Source organism: Excalfactoria chinensis, chromosome 1 (genome assembly GCF_039878825.1).
Source record: "Excalfactoria chinensis isolate bCotChi1 chromosome 1, bCotChi1.hap2, whole genome shotgun sequence".
Taxonomy (NCBI): domain Eukaryota; kingdom Metazoa; phylum Chordata; class Aves; order Galliformes; family Phasianidae; genus Excalfactoria; species Excalfactoria chinensis.
In genome coordinates this window covers 87009118-87021404 of record NC_092825.1, presented here as the reverse complement: position 1 = coordinate 87021404, position 12287 = coordinate 87009118, and the positions used below count along the sequence as shown (strand labels likewise).

The window sequence follows — 12287 nt, the reverse complement described above, 5'->3', positions numbered from 1 at the left end:
CTGACTCAAATGCAATGAGGAGACCCTGCAGACTTGGAAAGAGAAGAGTGAACAGGGGAGAGACTGAGGTAGATGTTGGGGAAATAGAGGCAAAACTGGGCTGGGAAGAGAAACAAATAAATAAATGAATGAACGAGGTGGTAGAAATATGAAGGGGAGATAGGAAGGGAGGGAGAAAGGGCACACACGGTGTCCCCAAGTTTGGGCACAGCAGCAGAGTTTGCTGCTTGTTGTCTCATGAGTCCAGCACTCTGGGAAGGACAGTATCTGTTTAGATTTGTGTCTAAATTTAAACTCTGATTGCTTTGCCTCCCCTCCTCTCCTCTCGTCTCCCCTCCCTCCCTTCCTCTCACCCACCCGCCCTTCTTCCTTGTTCGTAGTGCAGGGCCACTCACTGGGCTCTGTCAGTTTTCAAGCTGAGCGGGAGTGTGGATATTACATACCTTCCACAGCAGCGTGATTTTGCTCTGGCTCGGCTGAAGTTTTCCCACAGATAAGAGGGAAAGGGGTGGGGAAGGAAGATTGTTCTGAGGACACCTCTCTCTTGCAGGACATGGAGGTAAAGAAAACTTACATTTCCGCTTGCTTATGGCTCGCTCCTAGATCTGCACTAGCTGCACCTTGCAAAGCAATTTCTCACTAAAGGCGGCTCAAAACGCCTTATTGTTGAGGTTCAAATGTATCTCCCTCACAATTTCAGCCTCTGCCGTGGACCTCAGAATGTTTTATAGGGTTCAGATTTGGAGGTGGGGGGGGACTGTATGGGGAGAAATTACATCTGTGAAAGGGGAATGAGAAGGACTGCCATTTACTTTAGCAGTTAGTCTCTGAGGTAGAAAAATGAGTTCCATTTTAATAGGAATAATTTTGGGACGGGGATTTGAAAATTCAGTAAAATTGTGTGTGTAAAGAGAAGCAAACGAACTGTGCGGGATTAGTGGACTCCTTGGGGTTGATTCCCAGCCAATACATAGAATAGCAGCTGTGATTTAGACCCGCTTGTCCCCTCTGTTCCACGTGGATCTTGCAGTCTCACTTTCATTACCAGCAGCATTTTGGTTCAAGAAAGCAAACTTGAGAGCCGTTGCTGTGGCAAGGTGAGTGAACACTGCAGCCACGGGACAATTGCCATGCTTTTCTTCACGCTGTGTGCCTTGTGCTTCTAGGGAATAGGAGCTCTTGTCTCTCGGCAGGCACACTGCTGATGGGCAGGGCTGTGAAAGTGGGAATAAGAGTCCCCTGCCTTTTCAGTCCAAAATATTGTATAGCAGCCTCTTAGGCAAGGTACTTCATCTCTCTTTGCCTTCTTTTCCATATGAAATGGGAGTGACAGTGCTGGCTTTGCTCGTGTGAGATTGGATTCACTAGCTTTTCAAACCACTTTCAAGCAGCAGAGGAAAAACTGTGTTTAGGAGGGGCATGGAGGATAGAGATGCGATTACAACATTGGCAAAACCTCAAATGACGAAAGAGGACTTTGGGTATTTCTTTCAGCAAAACACAGATCTTACCAAACACTTTATATTAATCTTCCCAGAAAAGCCTTTTCTTTGTGCATTGGTGTGGCACCAGCAGTGTGGAGCATGCAACAAAGCCAGGCAGCACCATAATTTTTCTTTGAAGATTTCAAGCACATAACTCATCTGGGCAGTTCTGATAATGCCCAGGTGTTAACATTGCAGTCCTTGTTATCTGTGCTGGCCTGCCCTGCAGACAGGGGTTAAAGATCAGGCACGTTCATTACAAGATAAGTCCTCAACAGACTATCTTAAAAATGTTGGTGTTGAGCAGAAGCAAGCATTGCTGAAACCAGTGCAGCATAGGTGTTATGTGGCATGACAAATACAGAGCTCTATGAGGGTTTTTAGGTTTGTCAAAGCCTGGATCAGTAGTTCTTAATGCTTCATACTTTCTCACTGTGTAGTATCCTGTCATGTCTCAGAGGGGCTGTTGAACTCTTAATCTGTTATCACTGCATTGCACAGGAAGTAGCATATGGAGCAAAAAATAATTGAGGGCTGAAACAGATATTCTGTCTTGTTGAGGGCACTTTGCCCCATCTCCTGTCCTCTCCATGCACAGGGGACCGCACTTCTCAATATTTTCTGTAGTCTGCTAAAGGGGGTTTTTAGAGCTGCAAGGCACAAAACTTTGTTTCCTTTCGGGAGACGTATCACACTTGCAGTGGGTCCAACTGTCAGGAAGCTTCTCTGAATTGTTTAGCCCATGACTTTTATCCTTTTCATTCTGACCCTCTACCTCTATTTCCAACTCTTTTCTCATGCTGTCTTGTTTTCAGATCAGCTGTCAATTTCTGCATCTATTCTTATTTTTAAAACACCTCAACTCCCCAGACACATTTTTAATAGTGTTTGTTGGGGGCTTCCCCCTCCTTGCCCCAGCCCTCCAGAAAGGTGGTTGATGTCCCAAACTTAAGATATTAGACCAAAACAAAGCAAAGAGACAAGACCTGAGTCCCCACCTGCCAATATTCTATTTCTTCCTGAGAGCTTTTCACAGGCACCGATGCAGGATATGGAGGCTCGTTACCATTTTTGCTTTAAAAAGCACGTAATGGTCCTGTGTGACAGGAACAAGAAGTTCTGTCATTTCCCTTTTTGCTTCATCGGCAGCGTGCAGAGCTGCTCTGCGCTTTGCTGCTGGCACAACTGGCAAGCGCTTTGCTCTAGCGGGACATGTGAGGATTACCAGCATTAGAGAAAGAAGGGCAGAGGGCTGACTTAGACAGATGATTTCCATCACATCTCTGGCAGGAAAGTCCTGTTTTTGAAGGATCTACAGAAGCTAGACAAAAAAAAAAGCAGCAAGTCCTCATTCTTGCTACTTCATATAATTTTGTAGTCTGCTGATGTTCAAGACTTCTTTTGTTTTGTTTTGTGTTTGCGAAGACCCAGCTCCTTGATGCAAGATAGATTTGAGAACTGGTTTTCATTCTAGTCTTAAAGCTCATCAAATGAGCTTGAAATCATGAATCTACCACAAACAGACTGTTAGATGCAAGAGTCCATAAAGCAGTCACTAAATCTTTGCACTTATAGTAAAAAAAAAAAAAGGATTGTGTTGGTTTGTTAGTTTACACTTTTGGAATTGGACCGAGCTGTTTCATCCTCTTACTTGTATCAAACCTCACTGAAAAGGTTGCGATTTAAGGCATAACTGACAGTGCTTGTGGCTTTCTGCAGCTCATATTTAACAGCAGACATGGCATTCCTCTCTCCAGCCTCTCTGTAGGAGCTTGGGAGCATGCAGACATTTGAACTTCGCTCACAAAACAAGGATCCAAGGCAGAGTTCAACTTTGGCAGCTCCCTGTGGTGCGCTGGGTTCCCTTAGTTGTGAAGATGCTGCAAGTAGCTTTATTTCAGGAAGACTCTTCTCTCCTTTGTGTCTACCAACAGATTTCATGTCTTTCTTTGCTGTCATCAATTCCATGTCTTTTCTACAATTAACTCCTGCTGGATCTTGATTTTGCCTGTTGTTACATCAGCTAAGCAGAGGAAAGGCTCAGTTCTAAGTAGAGGCTTTGCTCAGTTTTTCACTTTCCTACTGTGCAACTTATTAGACATTTCTCCAGTCCCCCAGCACTGTGCTCTTCCTACACAACAATGTCCTCAGCTGGGACATCTGGAGAGTGATGGCTTCACTGCTCTTTTCAGGAGCCTTATCTTTGATGGGTGAAGATACCACGAAGAGTCCCTGGGACTGCTCCAGCTCTTCTAGCTAGGAAAAGAGCTACTCAGAGAAAATTTGTCTGACTTTGTTCCCCATCTCACTGGGAGCCTGCAGAAACCTCTCTGGGTTCAAACACATCCACTAACTGAGCTCCCTCAGACATGCAAGTCAGAAGCCAATTTTCCATTTTGTTGTGGTCAACCTAAGATCACAACAGAGCACATTTCCAGGTCTGGTATCTCAACTCCTGCATCACTCCGGCGGCCATAGGGAATGATGCACCCTCCCAAGACACAACAGAGCTATCCTGCAGAGATGCTTCCATGACCTAGGAAAACTGCACAAAGTGTGTAAAATCTGTCAACAAAGAGGACTGAAGTGGATGGGAATGAAGAATGTGTAGCCGAGAGGGCTAAATTTGTGTCCCTTATGGCCCCCAGAGCAGCAGAAAAGTAAACCACATAAAGGTAGACTGAGTTGAATAAGTTCCACCCTTGCAGCCATGGATTCAAGATAAGTACAGGCAGTATGCCATGGCTAGCTCTGCCAGGAAACAATTTCTCTTTCTCAGGAAGCTGTTCTGTTTGGTTTTCAATGCAGAAGTTAAAATCTTCCTTTTCCACTTCTTTTTATTTTCTTTTTACTTAACAGCAGATGCACTTATCTCCAATGTTTTCCCCCACTCTCATAAAAATAACACACATTAATGCAGAGAGTCTGCATCAATAATGGGAAGAGTATTTGAATATATTAAGAGAGGTACCATATGACCCCAATTTACTCCTTAGGTCTGGACAAGTTTAGATTTGCCTGACAGTAAATAGCATGTCTGCAGCAGAACTGGAAAGGATCAAGTTTGCCAGACTTCTACATTGCAGTGACTAGATGAAGCCTCTTCTTGATAGGCAGGAAGGAACAAAACCAAAACCCACCATGACCCTGACTTTTACCTGGAGGGGACCCAGGATAAATAGTGTGCAGAATCTAATCTTCTCTTGTGCCAGTAGGGAATGCAAGATTCTTCTGAACCCTTCCTGTCCCTTACTCCCCATTTTGGCTTTTGTGTGTGTGAGTTTCATCACTCATGGTGAAAGCTTTTTGGAAATGCCTTTCTTTCCTGTACTCCACAGTCTAAATGGCAGGGCATATTACCATTGAGCAGTATATTATGCATACCTTCTCTACCGCATTCCCAGGATCTGCTAATAGGGAAAACATCAGAACTGCTTTACAGATAGCTGCTATAGGTATTGCTAGGAAGCTCTGCTGACTTTCAACTAGGAATTAACCAACCCCATGCAGACTAGGGGAGATTTTCTCCTCTGTTTCCAAGTAGGCTGGCTAATAGCCTTAGAGGGATGGATGCTCTTTTTCCTCTACACCAACTCTATAACCTCATTTTGGGATCTGAGATAACAGCTGTAATAGCAGCAAGAAAAAAGCTGTTTGGAGGACTTGTCTCTTTTACAGGTGAAGCCCTCTTGTTACCTGTAGGTGGTATAATACTGCAAAGACACAGCTTATTTGGATGTCTTATGGACAATTATATGCCTTCAGCATCTTGAACCACAGCACGGATGAGGATGAATTTGGTCTGTAGACAGACCTGTCTGATCTGTTGCGTGAGAAGTTATTCTACAGACTCACTGCACAGTTGTTTCACACCTAGGTCTTGTCAAAGTCCTGGGGCTCTTTGTTCTAACAGTGTTTCATGTAGGTGTTTCACTTCACCCAAGCCACTTAAGTATCCAGCTTTGCTCTCATGCCAGAAATGCTTTTACATTTGCATCAAGTCTGAGGTATACCTCTGTGGTATCTTCTCCTCAGTATATGGGTGTTGGTAACGTACTGACAGAGACAAGGCTTATCTGCCCCATTAGTGCAGACAGAAGTTTTCACCTGTGAGAGAGAAGAGATTAGACTAAATTCCTGTCAGATAGGAATGCATCACTTGCTAAAAGGAGCTTCTCCAAATTCTCTTCAAAGACTCAAACCTCACTTGCTAAACTGACACCTCATACAGATGCATGTCATTTTCCTTCTGTTCTTAGCATCAAATTTTAATAGAACTCAAACCCCATACAGCAACCAACACGGTGGTAAGCTCTTTTTTATAACCTTGTGTGCTTGTGGAAATAAACCTGTTCACCCTTTATAATGAGATGCACACTGTTTTGGTCAATGACTAGTGTCCAATCTGCAAAAGATATTGATTTACCAGTGCCAGCTTCAACAAAGTCTCTGTTCATCTCAAATGTCTGAAACTCATGCTCTTAATACCACGCACGATTGGACCACAGCTCAGATTGTGCTGTTGTGCAGTTTGGTAGCTATGGCACGCAATGGTGCCTTTCTGGGCATACTGAAGCATTTCACAAAATTTAATACCTCTGCCATATGCTCTATTATGAAACCAAGCTACGTACTTCTTCTTAAAGCAAGAAATTTAGTACTCACATAGAGCATAGCTTTTTGAGGACAATAAATAATGCGTGCAGTTTGGAAAGCCTCAGTATCTAGTGGATACAGACCAATTATTTGTTCAGAGCTTTGTGTGAATGAGAGGACAAGCTAACTCAGAAGAATGGAGGCGGACAACTCAGGCTATACAGTCAGATGGGACAGGAATCTAAACCTTTTAACAGGAGAAATGATCACTCAGTGCTTTGCAAAAGCAGTACGCCTAGCAATAATGGGATCAAAATGAAGATGTATATCTCACCAAATAGCAGGAAGATCTAGCAGTGAGATCGAGCAGTATTTGGAATAGTTATTTAAAGGTAAAGGACACCTCTTTTCCCTGAGTAATTTACCTGGAGAGAGCATTAAAAAGCCAGTGTTGGGAGCTCTCTTCCATTGAATTCAAGCAATAGTATTGATGGGGCTACCAGAAGGGCAGGACAGTGCTGTTTCTGCAGTCCTTCTGTGTGTGCAGCTGCGGGCAGGAGTCAGTGGCAACTCAGCATCAGGACCAGAAAGCATTTATGATTCCTTCCTGCTACATCACATGGTTCAAGCCCTGCAAACTTCTGCCTTCTGGAAATTTAGATCAAAATAAACTGACATAATACATAAAAGATTCTAGGAGCTGTCACACGTAAAACACAAAACTGATGCTACTCTTTCTTCCTGTTTTAAGAATGGATTTCTTTATCCTGTAAAACTGTGAACTGCAACAGCAGTAATTGCTGTTTCAAGTCAACCCTCTTGAAATACCTTACTGCTGAGTACCATTTTCCACTGATGTAAGTTTGGGTGAAAAAGGTCCACTTTGTTTCTCTGCTCTTTCCACATACACACACTTGAGCTTGTGTGCCAGGTTTCCTAGGAATTTCAACCCTTGGGCCATGCAGCTTGTGTGTATTTAACTTGTGATATGTGCGTACTCTAATTTGGTTTCCTTGCTAGTATTTATAATGAGCATGGAGTTGTCAACACCATCCCTTTATGCAAACCTGGTATTTTCATTGCCAGTTTCAGTTTCAAGCTATTTGTTCCGTTAGAGGCACAGGGACTGTCAGTGCAAGCAAGTACACACGTGCGCACAAGTCCTGTATATAGCAGGTGTCTGTAAACAGAGCATAGAGAGAAAAGGGATGGACTGCTAAATACTCTGGACTACGTGGTAATAGGGCACAGAAATGAAACAAGTCAGGCAGGTCACTCATGCAGAAAGGAAACAATTTTAGCACAGTCACTTTCATCTCTATTCTTGACACAACTGTCTTTTTCACTGATGCCAGGACTATCAACCTTATGTAATCTTGAGTTCTGCTCTGCACAGCAATTTCAGCTCCGAGATCAATGCCTTTCCCACTAATATCAGGACTTTTAATCTCATGTAACTTCAAGTCCTACTGTGTATAACTCAAGAAACCTTTGCCCAGAGACTGGACCATAGGATTTCTTGGCTTTTGTCCCCCTACTCCTTTGCATACACTGAGCATGGAACTCATTGTATTTGACTGCCCTCCTGCACATCTCCAGCCCTCAGCAGTGGCATCTCACACTCACACTGCTCCACTTCTGATCTCATGTGACTGCTGTAGGTCACCCATCAACCACTTCCTCTTGCCAGACCCTTCAAGGCATTGCTCAGAAGTGTGGAGCTCAAGGTCCAGTCCTACAGTGTCCATCCCATAGCAGTTTCACACTCTGACCCAGCAAAGTGAGGTCTGCATCATCCACAGCAGCAATTCAAGCCTTTGTAGCAAACATCAGTTTAGGCTGTAGATTCTCAAAGGCCAAAGCTAGAAGTCTTTTTGTTACCTATGGGAAAGAAACCTGTCAATTAATGCGTCTGTCATGGGGTATTTATTCTCCATCTGCTCTGCAAATTAAAATTTCCTGGATATTCTCTTGTAAATTGAATATAATTTTTCTTCTCCAAAAGGTCTGTGAACTCAGGGACATGCAACTCCCTAGTGATGATTTACTCACAGAGTAATGTGCATGCAGTGAGTCTGTGCTTCCTGTACACCTGGTGCCAGTGCCCCAACTGCAGAAACTGGGTCTGAGGCTGAAGGAACTCAGTCCCTCTTCTTGTCACAGAAAGAACATGCAAGAGTTTCAGCCAGCTGGTGAGAGGAAGAAATAGAACATTGGTATGGGTAGGGTATTTCAAAGCTTCTGCAGACACTGAGTTTCTCTTTTATGGGGTTGTCAGGAGAACTTTATAAGCTGGTTAACTCAGAAACAGAAGTGATTGTCCTCAGATAACAGAAAAATCCATATCAAAGGCTAAGCTGTAGCCTGGGGATTGCTCATGTGCGTTCTCCTGAGGATATAGGATATATATTAGAATAATTCACCAGTGGAAATCACTAAATTCCTAATGTGTCGTTACAGCTGATCCAGACTCAGCTTGAAAATTTGTGTAGACATTTTCAAACAATAACTGCAAACTACAGCTGCTTGAATTTATTTGCCCAACGTAGGCCCAGTTCTTCAGGAGCTCCAGAGCCACAGGGAGGGCAGCTGCTGAGAAGGAAGCCATGCAAATCCAGTTCCTAAGTGCAGCAGGTGCTGCCAAGTTTTCCAGGGTTCCACTGAAAAGACAACTCTGTGGATGTAGCTTAGCATTCACACCTCCAGTTGGCTGCTAGTTGCATGCTGACTATCACTTTCCTCCTTTCCATATCTGCATATCTTTTTAGACTAAATTCCTGGCCCAGATAAATAAGAACCTCCTTCTCCACCCTGCTTGTATCCAGTGTAGACCTAATTTAATAGCAATGTGTTACAAAGATAGTGCAGTCCTAACTGATGTATCCTGGAACCCACAGCAGTTGGGAGCACTGTGCAGGCTCATTTACCCTTCTGACTTTCCATTCCCAGTATGATAAATTGAGGAGAGTTGAAAACCCATGCTGCTACAACCAGGCTTTATCTAGTAGCGAGCTTCAATTAGGAGGAATCACTATCTACTTAAAATATTTTAGCCAAAGCATTTTGAATGGTCACTGCCTCTTCACATTCTCTGTGTCCTTTCATTGACAGTTCAGTTACTTTGATTACTAATTTGGCCTTCTGAATAGCTTCAGATTGGGCAATTAATTCAGACTGAACATGTAACTGCATCTTCAACTGCTCTACCAGTCCAAGAGTTGTCCTTCCTCATCTCACCTGAAGCATCTCGTGCCTGAATCTCCTCCTGTTGAAGCTCATCTTCATACCTCTGCTAAAAGCTGGCTTTTTCCTTGCCCCACATGAAACAAGCAAAGGAGAAGCCAAACTGGAGAGCAGTTGAAAGTTAATTCACAGGACTGAGCTGCTTCCTATGGCTGTTCCATTAAGTCAGCTCATTTCCTTCAGAGCAGCTACCCAAGTGTGTCAATTTGTGTAGGTGGGAGCGGAGTGTGGCCTCACATTGTGTCTATAGCTGCAGTGCTATGAAAGTTATTTAAAGCCACACTATGTTTCAGCTGGTTTAAAATAACGATTTTCTGCAAGGCACATTTTAATCAGCTGAAAGCTGGTTGTTTCAGGAGCCTCTATCAGATAAACATGGCTCACGCGTTTTATACTCTGCTCTCAAATATTACACACACATCCCCCACTTTCTGACCTATCTCTCTCTCTCTCCCCTGAGCTTCAGGTGAGGAGAGATTAAGCTCATGTAGACTCAATGTACTTGCACTCTCTGCAGGCATCCTGGGAGGTTCTGGTGGTTATTCTTCCATTAGCTTCCCCCTTATCCTTCTATAGCAGCAAGAATTCCCTTAAATAAGACCCAGAAGTACACACGGAGAGGCACCACCGATTAACTTGGGGCAACTGACAGGCTTGTACAGTCCCCAGAACAGCAGGAACAACAGGCAGAAGCCAAGAGGGAAAGATCTGGAAGCTGAGAATGATCCTGGGAAAAACCCAGGCCAGGAGTATAAGTTGAGCAAGCATATGATGCAGATGGTGTTCTGGGTAAGTGGATGATGTCTTACAATGGCTATTAATGCTCTTCTTCAGTACTACTATCACACCCCTCAACCATGGAGACATTTGCTAGTAAGCATGAATATCTCAAGGACAAATCCCAGATACTGGTTGTATAAGCTGCTAGAGGACACATGGGAAGACATGCACTTCAGTTCAGCCAGACTGCAGTCTTGATCACAGCTGTTGTCAGCTGTAGATTAGGATATCAGCATCACTGTACTAGGGACAGAGACCAGCCCTTGGCTCTGAAGGAGCTCTTTCAGATCTGGTGTGTCTCTAAATTCCTAAACCACACAACTTCAGTGACTTACCTATTCAAAGAATAATTCTTGAGAAATAACCCTTTTAGTCCCCACAGAAGCCTTTCATTTGCATTTTAGTTATCTGCAGTAGCTCACGCCGGGTTGTATCAACCATGTTTTCTGGCAGCAGTTGTTGCTAGAGGGCTCCCATTAGACAGAGAGAAGGTGTTGCTGACAGGGCTGTATATCCTGTGTGACACACACAAAAAAAGAGTTCTTCCTGAACTAAACTGAAAGCTATGCAGGTGTTCATTTTGTTAAGATTAAGTTTGGAGCATTCAGCAGTGGTGCTGTTTGAAAGAGATCAGGGTTCTTCAGTTAATTAGGAAAGTGGTGCAGTGGCTCCGAGGTGATGCTGAAATCTTACTGCCAAAGTACTGCCCATGAGCTTCCTTCAATGTGACTTTCCTTAAGGCAGCTAAGGGACCTGGTTTTCATCATCCCAATTCACATTTTTGTAATCTCGGCGAGTAGAAATGCTCAGTATTATCTGCTGCAAGACTCTGGCTCACTGTCAGAACTCATGTTTTAGACACACAAAGTATTTCCCCCAAAACACTTTGCGCTATTGTAAACTCAGAGGAACGAGACTGCAGATGTGTCACTGGTGTTCACTTGGAGCAAGAGAAGAACTCTACAGTATTAAAACTGTCCTTTTAGGGCCAAATTCTCATTTATGATGACCAGAAATTTCTTGAAACTGTTTGTTCCAGATAAATACAGACAGTATTTTTAAACAGACATATTAACTCAAAAGAAATTGAAGGACACTGAGTTCCCAGGCTTTCATAAAAGGAGGACACTTTCAATAAGTCTGTTAGCAAAGTTAGACTTAGTAAGTGCAGAGATCCCTGTTAAATTAGTGGCATGGTTGGATGTCATTGCTGAAGGCCATTGACGGCTCAACTCCAGTATGCAGCGCAGAGCTTGTCTGGGTAGCAGTATGTTGGTTTGAAATCCATTACCGTTTACTCTAGCATTATGCTAAGTTACTGATTTGCAAATTTTGCTGTATCCTTTGTTTTTTCTCAAAGCTGTAGCACCTGGAAAATCTCAGCCTCTCCTAAAGAGCATGTCTTGCCCTCCTCACAACTGAGTACGCTACAGAAGACAGGGGACCAGAGACACTAGTGCACCCCAAAGACTCAGAAAGGAGAACCTTGTGTGGTGTGTCTGGGCTTAAAACATAGTGCTGATGATTTTTTGAAGTTGGTGCTGTTTCAGGTTACAGGAAAGCTCCTCCTGCGCAGAGCTGCTCCATAGAAGGGCTGCTTTACTGCATGTATGGACAGAGGCTCCATGCTTTTCAGTGTTACCCACCTCATGTGGTTTAGTATGGCTGGATTCAGCCAGATAGCAACTTTATCCATAAACCTTTTCCTGCTGTCTGAAATTATTTCCAAGCCGGCTGCTTGGCCTGTCTGCAAGCAGTAGTGTTGGCTTTGTAATGTAGCAATTATATAAGCACAATCCTTCTACAGGAAAGGCTGAAACATTTCTCCTTGAATTGATTGAATGTGTTAGTGACATTTATCTGCTTGTCCCGCATTCTGAGTTATCTTGTCTGTCGGTATCTGGCCTTGTAGGTATCTGGCCAATGTAGATTTTTTGCCATCTGGTGAGTCCTTCTACACTTTTCTGTTCATTGACCACAAGCAAATGTTATTAATCTTAAAAATCTAGTGATCTTAATGATCATGGTGTCTTCTTACTATACACGGCACTGCTTCTCCCCTCCACAGCATTAGAGTTATAGACACTTAACAGCCTTTATATTACAGCTCCCTACCTCTCCTCTGGGCTTTCTATGTGCTCACTGCAATAGGAGTCCTCTTGCCCTCCTAGTCTCTTCTAAGCC

At 43.5% G+C, this 12287-nt stretch overlaps 1 protein-coding gene across 1 annotated transcript in view; it reads left to right on the top strand.

The window, feature by feature from the left end:
- The first annotated feature begins 372 nt into the window (after positions 1 to 372).
- Positions 373 to 12287, top strand: part of RCSD1 (RCSD domain containing 1) — a 34900-nt gene continuing 22985 nt past the window's right edge. Inside the window, exon 1 of the mRNA XM_072346816.1 lies at positions 373 to 559. Within this exon, the coding sequence (XP_072202917.1) occupies positions 554 to 559 (6 nt within the window). The 5' untranslated portion in view covers positions 373 to 553. The remainder of the gene's footprint in view (positions 560 to 12287) is intronic.